The 17,932-nt window shown below is 45.7% G+C and overlaps 1 protein-coding gene across 1 annotated transcript; it reads left to right on the top strand.

Annotated features, from left to right (window-relative positions):
- Positions 1-9,049: 9,049 nt before the first annotated feature.
- LOC124670076 (heavy metal-associated isoprenylated plant protein 28-like) lies at positions 9,050-9,687 on the top strand. Its single transcript, XM_047206586.1, has 2 exons — positions 9,050-9,361; positions 9,443-9,687. The coding sequence occupies exons 1-2, from the start codon at positions 9,238-9,240 to the stop codon at positions 9,685-9,687; spliced, it is 369 nt and encodes a 122-aa protein (XP_047062542.1). The 5' UTR covers positions 9,050-9,237.
- Positions 9,688-17,932: the final 8,245 nt, after the last annotated feature.

Below are 17,932 nucleotides of genomic sequence, written 5' to 3'. Positions count from 1 at the left end.
TACATGTTGGTGTTGGTGTTGTTGTGGTTCGGGGCTCTGGGTGGAGCGCGGTTGAAGTTGTTGTTGTTGTTGTTGTTGTTGTTGTTGTTGTTGTTGTTGTTGTTGTTGTTGTTGTTGTTGTTGTTGTTGTTGTGATGGCCTCCTGGCCTGGGGTTTCCTCCACTCCGGTTTTGATAACCCGGGCGTGAAGTCTGCATCTGAGGTTTGCTGTTGTTTCTGGGAGTGAAACCTCCGCTTGAGCTGGGGCGATACTTAGGGGCATTGCTGGGCCCACTCTGGTGCATCATACGGCGTTTGCGGTTCTCATTGGCTTGGTTGAGTTTGCCTTCCATCTGGATGGCTGAGTCCACTAGGGCTTCTAGGTCGGCGAAGGGAATGTTGACAAGGACAGTCTGCATCTCATCATGCAGTCCGTTTAGGAATCTCTCCTGCCTCTTCTCAGTGGTGTCAGTCTCGTCGGGGGCGTACCTTGACAGGGTAAGGAACCTGTCGCGGTATTCTACCACCGTCATCCTACCTTGTTTGAGTTCACGGAACTCATCCCTCATCTTCTTGATAAGGCCCGGGGGCACATGGTACTTGCTGAACTTGAGCTTGAAATCTGCCCAAGTCATGACTTGACCTCCGTTCATGGCACGAGTGCTGGTCCACCAGGCTCTAGCTGGTCCGGCTAAGTAGTGCGTGGCAAACAGCACTTTCTCATTGGCTTCTACTCCAGCCACTTCAAGGTTATTTTCCATGGTTTGCAGCCAGTCGTCTGCATCTAATGGCTCTTCAGTCTTGCTGAAAACAGGGGGGTTTGTGTTCTGGAAGTTCTTGAGTTTGGACCCAGGATGATCATGGTTGCCATGGCCAAAGTTGTTGTTGGCCAGCTGCTGCAGTGCTGCTATGTTGGCTTGGCGTTCAGCTCTATCAGTCTCCCTGTCTGCCATCAGGGCTGCAGCAGTTGCATCATTGCATCCGGGTTCGTATTGCGATTCGGACGAGCCATCTGAACATGTAGACAGATTATGAGATAAGGGGGAAATTCTATGTCTTGTTTGGGTAAGTTTTGAGAAACTTTTTAAACTAGTAAACTTTTTTGATGATAACACACAACATTCATTCATTCATGCATCACAGATTACATGCTAACATAACCAGGGTTTTAAGAACCCTTTTCCTCCTTCTACGATACAAGGAACCGGATACATACTCATAACCAGGGTTTTAAGAACCCTTCATGCTACGATACAAGGGACGGGGTAAAAGTCACACCTACATCAGTGGTCTAGGGCAACTACTCCTCAACATCGACGTCTACGTCGATGGGGATGATCCCATCCTCTGCAGCCTCAAGGAACTCGAAGTCCGGCTCCTCGGGTTCCTCCTCCTCCTCCTCAAAGTCGTCGTCGTCACTCAGGAAGGCTTCTCCTCCCTGAAGGTCGATGCCTCCATCGTCATCCTCAAGCTCTCTCAGCTGGTCTTCCTGGGTCTTGACCGTGATCTCTAAGGCGGCTATCTTGGCGCGAAGGCGCACTATAGTAGCATCCTTCTTGGCACGCTGCAGGCGGAGTGACTTGCGGTCCTTGTTGAGCATCTTGATGGCTTCACCATGCTGAGTCAGTGCAAAGTGAGTCTGGTTCGCATAACCACGGGAGTTATCCAGCTCCTTCTGGGTCTGGTACAACATGTAGTCCAGATGGTCCACATGGTGCCTCAGCTGGGGGTGCATCTGTATCTGCATGGGTACTCCAAAGGCATCACGCCTTGCATGGTGAGCAAAGCGAGACGCAAGCACGGCTACCACGTTCTGTCCGCACAAACGCGCAAGTCCCTCCTGAAGGGCACGCGCGAGTCCGTCCAGCCAGCTGCTTTCCCTGAAGGTAAAGAGGATCCTCTCAGAAGTGGGAGGCTCCACCTTGCCCCTCAAGTCAGCGGTGATAATCCACTAGAGTTCCCCTCCGTGCTGGTCGTTGGCCTCGACTCCGTGAAACTCGGGGTGGGGGCGACCAAGAGAGTCCGAAAGGCGGTCGAGGTCCCTCTCGAAGATCAAATCTCCGCCGTTCCCGAGCTGGTAAAACTTCACGTTGGTCGGCTCCATCTGAAAGGGAATGGATGAGTAAGTTAGAGAGTGAGCAAGTGTGGCAAAATTTTAAGTACTTATTATAAAGAAAGCATGGCATATCATTTTTGAAAGATCTCCAGGAAAAGAGGGGTATAAGTTTTTGCAAGTATTCATTTCCTTTGTTTTGTGAAATTGGTTTTTTTTTTCAGCACGTCCATTCTAAACTAGGGTCTCCTAAGGTCAAACAATGGCTCTGATACCAACTTGTCAACACCCGGATTTTTAAGTCCGGATGCCTATTATGTCATACATCGCAATCCCAGGAATATTGTTGTTGCGAGGCATAATAGTTAAGTATCACAGTCATCATTTATTACAAGCCATAAAGTCTTACAATTTGGAATCACATGATCCATATTACACAAATAGTTGATCTATTGATCAACGAACTGGTCAACGAATACACACAAGTTCATAGCGGAAGCGTAAGATAAAGGGACTCTATAGTCCACAGGCCAACGTTTGACGTCAGCAGACTCCTAGTTGTGGTAGACGTCCTGCTGACCGTCCTCCTCGTACTGCTGCTCCTCTTCATATTCTGGCCATTTGAATAGCCAGGGACACAGCCGTGAGTACTTTAAGTACTCGCAAACTAATACTAATGTAAGTGCTAACAATTTTAATAAGGGGCTAAGCTCTAGTTTATTTGCATAAAGCCAGTTTTAGTTCACAAGTATTTGGTAAAGACTTAGTCCTGTGCTAACTAACTTAAGTGGGAACATTAGTGTCATTCCCACAACATTGTGGTGATTCAACCCAAGTCACCATTTCACAATCACATTTGTAATATTCTAACACTGGAAACTGTATGGCCTTTCCAACTGTCTGTAACCGTGGACACGGCTATTCGAATAGGTTTACACTCTGCAGAGGTTGCACACTTGTGCCACAATATTTGATTTCATCCGTCGGGATACCCCGAATCATCGTAACACGATACGCGGATCATCAACCATAACCTTTCATTTACAAACTCTAGTATGAGCACCTCTCCCCATGAGCTTGGCCTCCCAGTGATGACCAACTGTCAACCTGGGAACTGCACAGGGCTTGGCCGTACTATTCACCTCAATTCACATCATTCATCAACAACGGAGGCAGCCTCGGCATAACCCCTATGATGTGTGTTCAGAGGGAACCCATACTAAGGTACATAAACTTCGAGTTAAGCCCTTACCCATAATCAGGTATTGTGGGGGTACTTATGAATTGGAAAGGTGTCGCATCCAAACCAATATTAGTTTTTAATCAAAAATCACTATCTTCTCTTGGTCATATTCACCTTCAAAATTCATTCAATGGAATGCATCATCATTCCAAAGTTTTCAAATTCATTTCAAGTCACATGTTCCCATCTAGAGTAGTCAAGTTTTAATATTAGCACTAGCATGTACTCATGAAGGGTGCTAACTACTTGGAATGCTAGTTAGGCTAAGTTGGATATTCTTGTACTAATCTAACATTAACCCCATTGAATCATGAATCAAAAAGTACTTTGATAAATCAAAGCAATAAAGCTTGTAAGTAAAGCTTGTAATAAAACTTGGGATAGGTTCATGAATCATAAGAAAAGATGAGTGTGCCTTGTTCTGGGTAGAACTTTGCACTTTGCAAGAATATTAGCTTGCCTTGGTAGTTCTCAAACTGTTCTTCCTCCTCCTCTTGGTAACAACCTTCTTCTTTAGCGTATTCTCCGGTACTAGCGTCTAAATTGGAATACGAGTATAATTACTCACTAATTCAATGGCTATTCCACACAACATATATAAACACACAAACTAATCTATGCACACAAGTAATCTAATTAGAGTGCATGGGTTGTGGGGTTTGAGGAGTTTTTACTTCTTGGTATTTAATATGTAAATGATAGTTTCCATAGGGTTCTTGAGAAATAATTTCCTCTCATTGAAATCTTCTTAAGATTTAATTTCTCAAACAATCATGTATGAACTCCTATTGACCTAAGTCAAATGTTCATCATCATCATTTGTGAAAATAATTTAAATGAGGTAGATCACCTCATATCATTTAATAACACTACCAATGATTTAAATCTCAAGTAATTCATATAAGAGAGTTTGGACCAGGGATCCAAACATCCCATGAATTCTTGTGAGACAAGTTTAAATGCAGTATAAGACTCCACATAATTTACTTTAATAGTTTTGGACAATATCAACTAGTTAAACTAGCTATATTATCCATTAAATAAACTAGGGCATGATCATGCAAAGTGACCACACCATTTTATTGCATAATCAATTAGTGTAAGTAAAATGTGAACTATTAGAGTTGGAATTAACTTAATATCTATTTGGTTTGATTTTTAAGAATTATTTGAATAGGGAAAAGTCCCTGCCTTGTTATTTTTATCAAATTAATTCTACAAGAAATCTGGTCATGGGACCAGTGGCATGTTGTAGACAAATTCCCTAGCTTTCCAACCATATAAAGTTCATTAAATTTGGTTGAGCCAATTTGAATCTATTGAATTTCAAAGTGGAGGCAGTATTGAAATTATTTCGTTTTGTTTAAATCCAATTTGAATAAAAAGGCCGGCGGGAAACACTAACTGGGCCAGATTCAAAAGAAACGGCCCAAACCAGCCCAGTCTAGCCCAGCCACGGTCCACAGACGTGCGGCGCGCTGACAGGGTGGGGTCCGCTCGTCAGCCTCTCTTTAAAGGCGAACCGGTACTGGCTGCTGCGGCGCGTTGGATTAAAAGCTAATCCAACGACGGAGGGTCATCATCACAACGGCGAGAGAGGGGGCTCGCCGGCGGCTCAGGTAGGGGGTCGGAGGGCTTACGGCGGCTCCAGCGAGGGATGGCAGTGTGCTCGGGGTAGATGTGGACGACGGCGAAGCTCCAGGTACCGGTGGCGTCGCCTGAGGTGGACTGGTTCGCCGGCGATTGCTGCAGAGCTTCCGCGGCGGCGAGCTCTCGATTGGCCTTGCTCCGGCGTGAATCAGGTGAGTGGTGAGGTGGTTGAGAAGCGGTGAGAGGTGGGGAGTGCGGTGCTGTGCTTGGATTGTCCAGGGGAGGTCCCCTTTTATAGCCGCGCATGGGTGCTGCGGGGCAGGGTAGTGGTCGACCATGGCGCGGCTTCTCCGGCGAGCGGTTGGGCTAGGCAGGGGTGCTACGGCGTTCTCCTCGTCCAGGCGAGGCTGTAGGGAGCAACGGCACGGTCGGGCGGCGTCTGTGCGTGACGCATTGCGTCCGTGTCTGGCGCGGCGTCCACGGGATCGCGTCGTCGTTCCTGGCGGCGGAGGGCACGGGTCTGGGCTGCGCGCGTTTCTGGCGGCGTCCAGGTGGCGAGGTGATGCTCAACGGCTAGTCAGCGGGGCCAGGGCGAGCGTGAGGTGGTGGCGCTGCACGTGGCCAGTGCGCGTCCACGGCGCACATCTGCGACACGAGCGGCATGGCCGTGCCGATCTGGGCGCGTGATCTCCGGCCAGTGTCGTCGTCGAGCTCGACCGTGGCGGTGTTAGGAAGTGCTAGGGAGGTGCGGTGGCGTGCTGTGGCGCGGTGGCCAGGGCAGAGAAGCAAGGGAGAGAGGGGAGGTCGTCGGGCTTGGCGACATGGCCGGCATGGCCATGCCCTAGCTGCCCTCCTCCTCTCCTTAGCATTACTATGCAGTATTTAGGGTCAGAGGGAACCAGGGGACACAATGGGGTAGGCTAGGGTAGTTTAGGTGGAGTAGATCACTATTTGCAATAGTTGCAAATAGTGCCCGAATTTGGAATTTGCAAATTTGTCTGAATTTGAAATAATTCAAAAGGTGAATCTATTTGAAAAGTATTTGTTTAGATAAGTTGTATTTGACCATAGGTGGTTAGAGGTGGTGGTGGAAAAGTTTAATTCCAAGTTTTGCCAAAATTGGCTAAGTGGAGAATGTGGCATATGTTACAAAGTTGAAACTTTGGATGAGCATAGCTCATGATCAAGAATGATTTTGGCATGGGGATCTTTACAGAAGTTGTTCACCTTGATGTTGACTTTGAAATGTTTCAAAGAGTTAGCAAGATTTGGTTTGAGAAAATTGAATGGCAATGGCTCAAAGTAGTGATCAGGCTATAAAGAGCAGATTTGACCATCATTCCATGTGAGCAAGATTTGTATTTGAAATCCATTTGATTGGTGATTCTTTGATTCCAAAAGTTGTAATAGGTGTTTAGTATCATTATTCAACTAATGGTGAAGACCAAATTGGTCTAGGGTCAAAATTCAATAAAATGCCATAAAGCATATGTGAGGGTTTTAGGGTTTTTCTTTTATTTGATTTCTTTCTCTTTTTGATTTATTTATTTGGTGATCTTCTCATGATCACCTTAGGGTTTTAGAGCATAGCACAAACACATATTAACAATCATCATGGCATATCACTCAAATGCACAAGTCCTAGGCAGGGTACTATATGCAGCAGTAAAGTTTTTGTTGGTTGGAAATTTTGATCTCTGGAATTCTTCTAATTTTCTTTTATTGAAATTTGGGATGTTACAATGCAGACTCAATTTTAAAATCTATGTTGGTCTCTGAGTTTCAAGGGTCAAAACTATTTCTTCTGTAAACACATAAATACCAGAAATATTATATCAAATCTTTTAAGTGAATCTTTCTATTTTCATTCAAGTCTCATGTTTTCTTTGTATTTCTCAGTAATATTCTTGATTTTTTTAAATCTCCTATGATTTTTTTCTATTTTCTAGATTTTTCATTGCATTTTGAATTCTTCTATTTTTTAAAATACTATTTTATATTTATTTATTATAAAATTAAATTTTGTTTTATTTTCTATGAATTTATGTTTTTAGTCTATTTTGTTTTGAGATTTACGTGAAGATATTTGATTTTGCAAAACTTCTCCCGAAACAAATATGTTGACTGGGCTACCATCGCCACCACTTAAACGTTAAACTATTTTCATATGGCAATGAATTAAAGTTTATCTGCTTGACAACCAAGTGACCACTGCTTTATCTTGGATAATGTATTTTGGGATATGCCTGAATGGTAAAGAAGATGCATATGCTTATGGTGAATGGTCTACCGAACAAGTTTTTTCATAGCACCATTGGGTGTTGTGATTAGAGGAGTAGTGGTGTAGAGAGAGGAAGCGCTTAAAATAGTCCCACAATGGATAAATTATAATTAAGAGAGAGGTGTACTTTATTCGGAATATACTGGACTAGCTATATTTGGTCTGCAAGGTTTAAATTTAGGATTATGTTGCATAAGTGCGTGATGTAATCTTAGTTTCTTTGGTTGTGCTCTATGCTCCTTTTTGTTAGTTTTTTGCAAGACAAGATAAAACTCGGCTGCACCCGTGTTGATGTGCATCGAGGTCCGGAATTTTCAACTTTTTTTAAAAAAATCCCATACTTGCGATAGTGAGATGCCACTATGTCCCACTAGGCTATAAAACCACACACAAAAGAACTGATTTCATATATGTTGGGAATATAAGTATTTTTTCACATAGATTAACCAATGAAAACAGTAGATAAAACATGGCTAGAAGTAAAGGAAACAAACTAAACATGCCATCTAACATAATTTGATATTATGCATTTTCGACAAGATACTAGAACTAGAAATTACATCATGATTTAAACTAGGAGGATCAGGATAATATACGGGACATCGGAAGCAGATCCGTTCATGTTGTTGGTGTGTCACCTATATTGTCAATGAGGTTGCTGATGTTAGGGAAGAAATCATCGTCGGAGAAGAACTCGTCCGCGTCTGTGATGAAGTCAGTAATCCCGCAGAAGCGCTCCCCAATAATCTTATCGCCGTTCTCTCATAGTGGATCACAAGAGGTGGGGTTTCAGAGGCCTACTGCCCCAACTCGCAGTGCATGCCGTAAGACAGGATGTGGAAGACATTGATCGATGCAAAGATCTGGAACTAGGATCGCACACAGGGAGATGCAAACATGCTGCGATGAAACAAAGGGACGAAAGACGAACTGAACATGCAGTAGTATTTATTGTGCACTACAACAAAACGTTTCAGCTTCTGTGCTATTTAAATTTCATTCAAGCGTAACAACAAGAGAAGTCTCGGCTCCAGGAATTTCTATAAACCGCGGCGCGCACGTCACGTCACGTCACGTCACGTCGTGACAAGGCGAGGTGGGCGGCAGAGGAGGAGCACGTGTAGGAGCCCTCTTCTAATATTCAAGTAGAGCAACCCCTCTTATAAGGAAGGTCCAACTATCTCTAAATTAGCACTCTGGACTAAACTTTTGTCCCACCTTTTCCATGCATAAATGGGCTAATTGTATCTTTTGGATTTTCGAGAAATTGTGGACTAAATAAATGGGCTGGACCTATATTAGGCAAAATTCCAACAGTATATTCCAAACTGATCAATGCCAACTCCCACCATTTTTCAGCTCAAATGAGCTGAATGCGTCAAGGAGTATGGGCATACTTTTCTAGGAACGTTGAATGGCTTAAAGAGAAGCTAAAAAAAAAAAGCTTAGATCATGATCCAAAATGTTCCTAACCGACGAGAGCCACGAGAAAGCAGAGCACGATCCACATGAAAAAGAACCACAAGCTCCTGCATCGAATCTAGTCGTGACACCTGCAACATTTCGCACCCCGGCCTCCTACCGATCAGCCAATCAGGCCATCCTTCCACGGCGATCTCAAAAGCAAGTGCTCCCAACAGGACGCCGTTACCTCCACCCGCACCCTCCGATCCAAAACCCTTCGCTTTCCACGACACTTCACATGGGCGCAGCCGCGGCGACAGGCCGCCACTGACTCCACGTAAACCCTCCACTACGACGTACCGATCTCTCTTTTGCTCCCCCGATTGATTGAATCAATGAATCGCCGATCGTGTTACAAACTCACCCACGTACCCGCCGACGGCCGACCTGCGCATCGGAGGAAAAGCGCGCGCGATGAATCAAAAGCGAGTGTGATGATGCAATGACTCGCCCCCTTCGCACATGCGGCAGGCTATGCAAAGATTATCCAACTAGATCTGTCGCCTTTTAGCTTGTCTATATAAACTCCTTGCCCGCCGCTCTTGCGGTTTATCTCCACCACTACCGGGTACTGATCCCTCATTCCAGAAGTAGCTTAGCGATCAAGAGCTAGCTAGCTAGGATTCGATGGGCGACATGCAGATCGTGCTGGCGGGGGGAAAGATCGAGGCGCAGCACGTGGAGATGAAGGTCCCCCTCTACTCCTACGGCTGCGAGAAGAAGATCAAGAAGGCGCTCTCGGGTCTCAAAGGTACACAAAAAAATGGTTACGAGAAATTACTTGAAGACAGCGACGACAATGGATATTGACTTGGCTTGCTGCTACTTGCAGGGATACACTCGGTTGAGGTGGATTACCAGCAGCAGAAGGTGACGGTGTGGGGGATATGCAACCGGAACGACGTGCTGGCGGCCGTCCGGCGGAAGCGGCGAGCGGCGCTGTTCTGGGGCGCGGACCAGGCGGATCTGAGCGAGGACGCCAGGCTCGGGGATGCCCCGAAGCACTACCTGCGAGCTTTCACCGCGTACAGGAGTAGGAAGTCGTGGAAGAAGCTCTTCCCCATGATCCGGCTGTAAAATCCAGGCGGCGAGCTTAATTAGTTTGTCGGCGACTGTGTAGCCATGGCCAAGCGTGTGCTGCACGAACGGTCAGGAGTTGCTAGTAATCTGGTACGGTGGCGCATTATGTTGCATATCGAATAAATGTGCTCTTTCCTCGTCTTCTAGAATTGGCAGATTACTCGGTAGTAGGGGTGTAAACGGATTGGATTGGATTGAATTTGGTTCGTACCATATCTTTTATCATATATTTTTATCGAATTCAGATCAGAGTGAATTCTCGTAGGTTTCGGATTCAAATGCGGATATACTGAACTGCCGATTCGAATCGGAAATGGAACGGACTCGATCGGATCGAAAATAAAAATAGTCGGATATATGCTATCGTCAGTAGATAGTTATAGTTCTTGCAAATCTTGCGAGAGATTTGTGTAGTTAAGAAAAAAGAGATACAATGTGCTAAAACTCAAATATTGATAGAAATTTAGAGCTAAACATGCTTGCCAAATAAATTTAATAACTTAATAACTACTAATCTTGTAAGATTGACCTTGACCTTTCACTAAAAAATTGAATTATCTGGTTTAAATTTCAGATAATCCACATCCTCATGCTATTTGCTATACCATATGCTATATCTTAGTCGGAGCACCACTTCAAAATCAGATATTCTTATTTGCCAGATTTCTTAAAATCGGATATAGATACCCTAAAACGGATTCGGCGCTAGTTTTGGTGAGAAAATTATTCTATCCATTTACACTGCTATTCGGTAGTAATATGTAGGGTGAACTGCATGGTCTTTGCTAGTGCAAAGATTCAGAGCCGCGGTTGGATTCACTGGTAGAAAAAAGGCCTTCCGTCCAGCCCCATTAGTCGCGAAAATGTAAGAACCGCGACCAATGGGGCCTTTAGTCGCGGCTCGGGTGGCGAACTGCGACCAAAGGCCTGGGCCCAGCGCGCTCGGTGGCCAGCTGGTGGACGGGAGGGGCTTTAGTCGCGGTTGGCCAGGCCAACCGCGACTAAATGTCCTCAGGCCTGGCCCAAAGGCCAACCGCGACTAAAGCCCCTCCCCTATATATACCATTCAGCCCACAGCACTTAGCCATTTGGTGCCACTTCTCTTCACAAACTTCACAAGGGGGTGTAGGTTTGCTTTTGGCTCCTCTTATGCACACAAGGTGTTTGATGAAATGCCCCAAGAGCATGAAACAAACATGATATGAAGTGTCGGAGCCACACTTGATCGAGCTTCCTCATTTATTTTTCCTCCTCGATCGCGGTTAGCAACTTGAACCTTTCATATATATGTGTCATTGATAAAATATGCATATGTGTGTAGTTCATTGTTTAATTTCTATTTAGTTTAACAAATGCATGATGGTTAATTATATATTTTGTATTATAATAATGCAGATGAATCGGCAATGGATGTACGCTAACCGACTCTCCGGCGAATTCACTACGGGTTTGAAAGATTTCCTCGTAGTGGCTAATGCGAACAAGCGGGGGTTTTGTTATCTGTCCATGTGTTGGCTGTAAGAATCAGAAGGGTTACTCTTCCTCAAGGGAAGTTCACCTGCACCTGATTCGGCATGGTTTCATGCCAAGCTATAATTGTTGGACCAAGCATGGAGAAAGAGGGGTTATAATGGAAGAAGATGAAGAAGGGGATGACATCGATGACAGCTATCATGATCATTTTGGTGATACTTTCATGGATGATGCTGAAGGTGGGGAAGGTGAAGGGGAAGGTGAAGGGGAAGGTGATCAAGAAGAGGCACGTGATGAGCCCGCTGATGATCTTGGTCGGACCATTGCTGATGCACGGAGTCGCTGCGAAACTGAAAAGGAGAGAGAGAATTTGGATCGCATGTTAGAGGATCATAAAAAGTCGTTGTACCCAGGATGCGATAATGGTCTGAAAAAGCTGGGCTGCACACTGGATTTGCTGAGATGGAAGGCACAGGAAGGTGTAGCTGACTCGGGATTTGAAAACTTGCTGAAAATGTTGAAGAATATGTTTCCAAAGAATAACGAGTTGCCCTTTAGTATGTACGAAGCAAAGAAGGTTGTCTGCCCTCTAGGTTTAGAGGTTCTGAAGATACATGCATGCATCAACGACTGCATCCTCTACCGCGGTGAATACGAGAATTTGAATGAATGCCCGGTATGCACTGCATTGCGTTATAAGATCGGAGGCGATGACCCCGGTGACGATGTCGAGGGCCGAAACCCGGGAAGAAGGTTCCCGCCAAGGTGATGTGGTATACTCCTATAATACCACGGTTGAAACGTCCGTTCGGGAACAAAGAGCATGCCAAGTTGTTGCGATGGCACAAAGAGGACCGTAAGTCGGACGGGGAGTTGAGACACCCCGCAGATGGAACGCAATGGAGAAAGATCGACAGAGAGTTTAAAGATTTTGCAGCCGACGCAAGGAACATAAGATTTGGTCTAAGTACGGATGACATGAATCCTTTTGGCGAGCAGAGCTCCAGCCATAGCACCTCGGCCCGTGACTCTATACATCTAGAACCTTCCTCCTTGGTTGTGCATGAAGCGGAAGTTCATTATGATGCCGGTGCTCATCCAAGGTCCGAAGCAACCCGAGCAACGACATCGATGTGTACCTAAGGCCATTAGTTGATGAACTTTTACAGCTTGTGGGGCAGACCTCGGTGTCCGTGTGTGGGATGAGCACAAAGAAGAGGAATTTGACCTACGAGCGTTGCTTTTCGTAACCATCAACGATTGGCCTGCTCTTAGTAACCTTTCGGGACAATCAAATAAGGGATACAATGCATGCAGCACTCGCTTACATGAGACTCGAAAGTGTACATTTGCCAAATTGTAAGAAGAACGTGTACCGGGGCATCGTCGATTTCTTCCGAAAATTCATCCAGTAAGAAAGCGCGGCAAGCATTACAAAGGTAAGGCAGATCACCGGCCGAAGCCTGCGGAACACACTGGTGCTGAGGTATTTGATATGGTCAAGGATTTGAAAGTCATCTTTGGAAAGGGTCCTGGCGGACAATCAATACCGAAGGGAGCTGACGGGCACGCACCCATGTGAAAGAAGAAATCTATATTCTGGGAGCTAGAATATTGGAAAGTCCTAGATGTCCGCTCTGCAATCGACGTGATGCATGTTACGAAGAATATTTGCGTGAACCTTCTAAGCTTCTTGGGCGTGTATGGGAAGACAAATGATACAAAGGAAGCACGGCAGGACAAGCAACTTTTGAAAGACCCCGATGACCGGCATCCGGAATGGTTTCAAGATCGTGCCGCCTACGCTCCGACCAAAGAAGAGAAGGTCATCTTTTTGAATGCCCGAGCAAGTATGAAGGTCCCGTATGGATTCTCGTCCAATATAAAGGGAATAATAAACATGGCGGAGAAAAAGTTCCAAAACCCGAAGTCTCACGACCGCCACGTGATTATGACGCAATTGCTTCCGATTGCTTTGAGGGGGCTCCTCGCTGGAAAATGTTCGAGTAGCCATTGTGAAGCTATGTGCATTCCTCAATGCAATCTCTCGAAGGTAATCAATCCAGAAGTTCTACCACGGTTACGTAACGATGTGGTCCAATGTCTTGTTAGTTTCGAGTTGGTGTTCCCGCCATCCTTCTTCAATATTATGACGCACCTCCCGGTTCATCTAGTCGAAGAGATTTCCATTCTCGGTCCCGTATTTCTACACAATATGTTCCCCTTCGAGAGGTTCATGGGAGTATTAAAGAAATATGTTCGTAACCGTGCTAGGCCGTAGAAGAAGCATCGCCAAGGGCTATGGAAATGAGGAGGTAATTGAGTTTTGTGTTGACTTTGTTCCCGACCTTAAGCCGATTGGTCTTCCTCGATCGCGGCACGAGGGAAGACTAAGTGGAAAAGGCACGATCGGAAGGAAATCAACGATATGTATGGACGGCCATTCTCCGACCGAAGCACACCACACAGCTCTGACCAATTCCAGCTTGGTGGCTCCGTACTTTGAGAAACACAAGAATATTTTACGCTCGGACAACCCGGGAAGCCTCGAATCCTGGATTAGGAAGGCCCACATGGAGACTTTCTAGCTTGGTTGAGAAAATATTTAATGAGTGACAATGTTGTTATAGATCAGTTGTACATGTTGGCCAAGACACCATCTTCGACTATAACGACTTTCCAAGGGTACGAGATAAATGGGAATACATTTTACACGATCGCCCAAGATAAAAAGAGCACCAACCAAAACGGTGGTGTCCGCTTTGATGCAAGCAACCGAGAATGGGCAAAAGGTCACATATTATGGTTACATAGAGGAGATATGGGAACTTGACTATGGACCCTCCTTCAAGGTCCCTTTGTTCCGGTGCAAATGGTTCAAGCTAACAGGAGGTGGGGTAAAGGTGGACCAGCAATACGGAATGACAATGGTGGATTTCAACAATCTTGGTTACCTTGACGAACCATTCGTCCTAGCGAAAGATGTCGCTCAGGTTTTCTATGTCAAGGACATGAGTAGCAAACCGAGGAAACGGAAAGATAAGAAAACGATCGTACATCATGCGATGATCCAAAGCGCCACATTATTCTTTCAGGGAAAAGAAACATCGTGGGAGTGGAGGACAAGACAGACATGTCGAAGATTATAATATGTTTGGTGAAATTCCGCCCTTCAAAGTGAACACCGACCCAAGCATTAAGTTAAATGATGAGGATGCTCCATGGATACGGCCCAATCGTAAGCAAGCAGGGACACAAGGGAAGAAATGATGTGTAATAATTTATTGTACCAAACTTTGTTGAATGGATCATGTGAATTATATTGCCCGTGATGTGTTTGGTGTCCATTTTCGAATGATTCGATCGATTCGAGATAGCACTGATGATACATGAAATTTGGAGTGATTTAGTCATACTCCTGCCTAGGCGTATAATATGCATACTCGTAGTCTTCATAGTCGCCGCCGTTGTACTGGTAGTCGTCGCCTTCTAAGTTGCCACCGTCGTCGTCGCCGTTGCCGCCGTCGTCGGCTGCTCGGGCGGCGCTCGTGGCTCGAACTGAGGGTAGCGCAGGCGGGGGATATCGCCGGCCGTGATGTAGTCCATGACGCTCTACAGAGTCCGGCCGTACCACCATAGCCGACGGCCTCCTCATACCTGGCGAGCGCCCTCTCACGCCGATTGATGAAGAAGGCGTCCCAAGTATGTTGGTTATCGGGATGCCAGCGGGGATTCATCCGCTGCTCCGGCGTGAGGTCGAGGTAGTAGTGGTTCGTGATGGCTGCCCGACGCGCGCACCCCGAGGGAGGGAGGGACCGGCACGCCGCCGGCGCTCAGGCTCCAGCCCGGCGGGGACGCGGTAGCCGCGTGGGCAAGGGTAGTTCGAGGCGCAAAGCTCCTCCACCTGCTGGTAGGTTAGAGTGGGTGCGGTGGAAGCACTGAGAGAGTGATGAGAGATTGTAGAGATGTGATAATGCTGGCCAAGCCGGGCTACATATATGTAGTGAGAAATGGCGGGAAAAATGGGAGCGGGAAGACAGGAGGCGGGAAGAAATAGGCGGGAAGACAGGAGGCGGGAAGAAAGAGGCGGGAAGAAAGAGGCGGGAAGAAAGTGGCGGGAAGAAAGAGGCGGGAAGAAATTGGCGGGAAGACAGGGAAGAAATGGCGGGAAGAAGAGGAAGAAATGTAGTAAGATTTTGAAATGAATTAATTTTATTTTTCTGAATTTATTGATATATTATTTGTATTTTTCAGATTTTTAAATGAATTAGTTTTATTTTTCTTTATTTTTTGATATATTATTTGTATTTTTAAGATTTTGAATTGAATTAGTTTTATTTTTATGAATTTATTGATATATTATTTGTATTTTTAAGATTTTGAATTGAATTAGTTTTATTTTTCTGAATTTATTTATATATTATTTGTATTTTTAAGATTTTGAATTGAATTAGTTTTATTTTTCTTTATTTTTTGATATATTATTTGTATTTTTAAGATTTTGAATTGAATTTTTTTTATTTTTCTGAATTTTTTGATATATTATATGTATTTTTAATATTTTGAAAAAGAAAAGCAATTTGAAAAATGCCTTTAGTCGCGGTTGGCCTCCCAAACCGCGACTAAAGGTATTTTCCGCGGGAAACGAAATTCGGGTGAAAAAAGCCTTTGGTCGCGGTTGGTGTGGCCAACCGCGACTAAAGGGGGACCTTTAGTCGCGGTTGGCCATACCAACCGCGACCAAAGGGGGGTCCCTATATATTCCCGCGGCGCGAACCGCCGCGCCAGTCTCTCTTCTTCTCTGTTTTCTTCGTCTGCGCCGCGCTTGTCTTCGTCGCTCGTCGTCTGCGCCGCACGTCTCGTCTTCGCCGCTCGTCGTCTGCGCCACTCGTCTGCGCCGCTCGTCGTCGCCGCGCTCGTCTTCGCCGCCGGAAGCCGCCCGTAAGCATCGTCGCCGTGCCCCCGCCGTAACCGCCGCCGTCGCGACAGCCGCGCGCGCGGGCGCCGCCGCCACCACACCGGACATAGAGAGAGGAGGGTCGGGGCCGCCGCGCGCGCGGCAGTTAACGATCGAGGAGGCCGGGCCGGGCCGTGGCCACCGCCGCGCGCCGCCGTCCACCATACGGGAGAGAGAGGGGCGCCACAGTACACACGGCGCCCCTCTCAATTTTTGGTTTTTGTTTTTTTAGACTTAACAATTTTTTAATTAATTTAACTTTAATTTTAACTTTACCAAAAATTAACTTATAATTAACCAAAATTTTAACTTAACAAAATTTTAACCAAAAAAAACACCGCGACCCCGCATGCATGTGTTGTGTTTCGACTCCGTCAACCCATCGTCGACGAATATTTGGCGAATCCGTCGAGCCAATTAGATCACCGCCAACGCGCTCGTCCTCGCCTCCCTCTCCGTGACGCCGTTAAAAAAACCTTTAATCGCCGCCAACGCGCTCGTCCTCGCCTCCCTCTCCGTGACGCCGTTAAAAAAATGAACTAAATTTTCACTTTTGTATTTTTTCACTTTTAAAAGAACTCAAAAAAATGAACTAAATTTTCACTTTTGTATTTTTTCACTTTTAAAAGAACTCAAAATAACTTAACATATTATTTGTATTTTTCACTTTTAAAAGAACTCAAAATTTGACTTAAAAATTTTGTCTTAAATTTTTTTGACTTAACTAAAATTTGACTTAACCACCGCGCGTATATGGAGGGGGCCGACAGCGCTCGTCGCCCCCTCCGTATACGCGCGGTGTTTTTTTTGGGATCGAGAGGGGGCGGCGAGGGTTATGTGTCGTCGGCACCGCCACCGCCCTTTCACCACCGCTTCGCCACCGCCACCACCGGTCTCTCGGTCACGCGGTCACTGCGAGGTCGATTGTCCGCATATACACATTAATACACGCGTCCCCCCTCTCGCCTCCCTCGTCGCCCTCTCTCTTTATATGTAGAAGAGATGTGATAATGCTGGCATATACACAATTAATTAGTTTTTACTACATGTTTTCAGGACTGACATATGGCGGACGATAGAGCTGACCCGATTATGGACAACTATAATCAAGAAGTTGAAGAACATTTATTTGGCATCATAAAAGGCGATATTCCTTATGTGCCGACCGAACAAGATGAAGAGGATATTTCTTCTTATCTGAATCTTGACGGTCAAGATGAAGGCCGTCGAGCAAGATGATGGGGAAGAAACGTCGATAAACGACGATCTTCAATTGCAAGTAGCAACCAGCTCCGGCGCCGAGGTATATATATACATTTTGCCTCGCGGTGATACAAACTTACTGATTTGAATAAATATGTGTGTACTAACACGCGCGACTCTCTTTCTTATTTTAGCCCTCGGCCAGATCGTCGAAAAAATCAAGTACGTCGTCGTCAAAGCGTGGCGCAACCAAGACGCTCAAACAAGGAGAAACATATACCATCGAGGTTGTCGACAGTGCAACCGGCAGGCCGCTGGAGCCCCAGAAGCACGCCACCAACTTTATCAACCAATGCGGAGCCGTTGTTAGAGACAACGTCACGATCACCCTCTAGGAGTGGCATGAGCCAAAGAAGGCACGTCTTGGTTTCACTTTTGTCGACAAGAGAACTAAAAAGGATTGCTTTAAAAAGCTTATGGAACATTTCATCCTACCTCCGGAATACCACAAATTCGATGAGGAGGGTAACAAGATTCAGGAAAACAAGGAGAGGAGGAGGCTAGTCAAACACTTCGCTCTTGGTAAGATGGCTGAAACATTCCGGAAAT

This window comes from Lolium rigidum, chromosome 7 (assembly GCF_022539505.1).
Source record: "Lolium rigidum isolate FL_2022 chromosome 7, APGP_CSIRO_Lrig_0.1, whole genome shotgun sequence".
Taxonomy (NCBI): domain Eukaryota; kingdom Viridiplantae; phylum Streptophyta; class Magnoliopsida; order Poales; family Poaceae; genus Lolium; species Lolium rigidum.
This window is presented reverse-complemented; position numbering and strand designations above follow the sequence as displayed.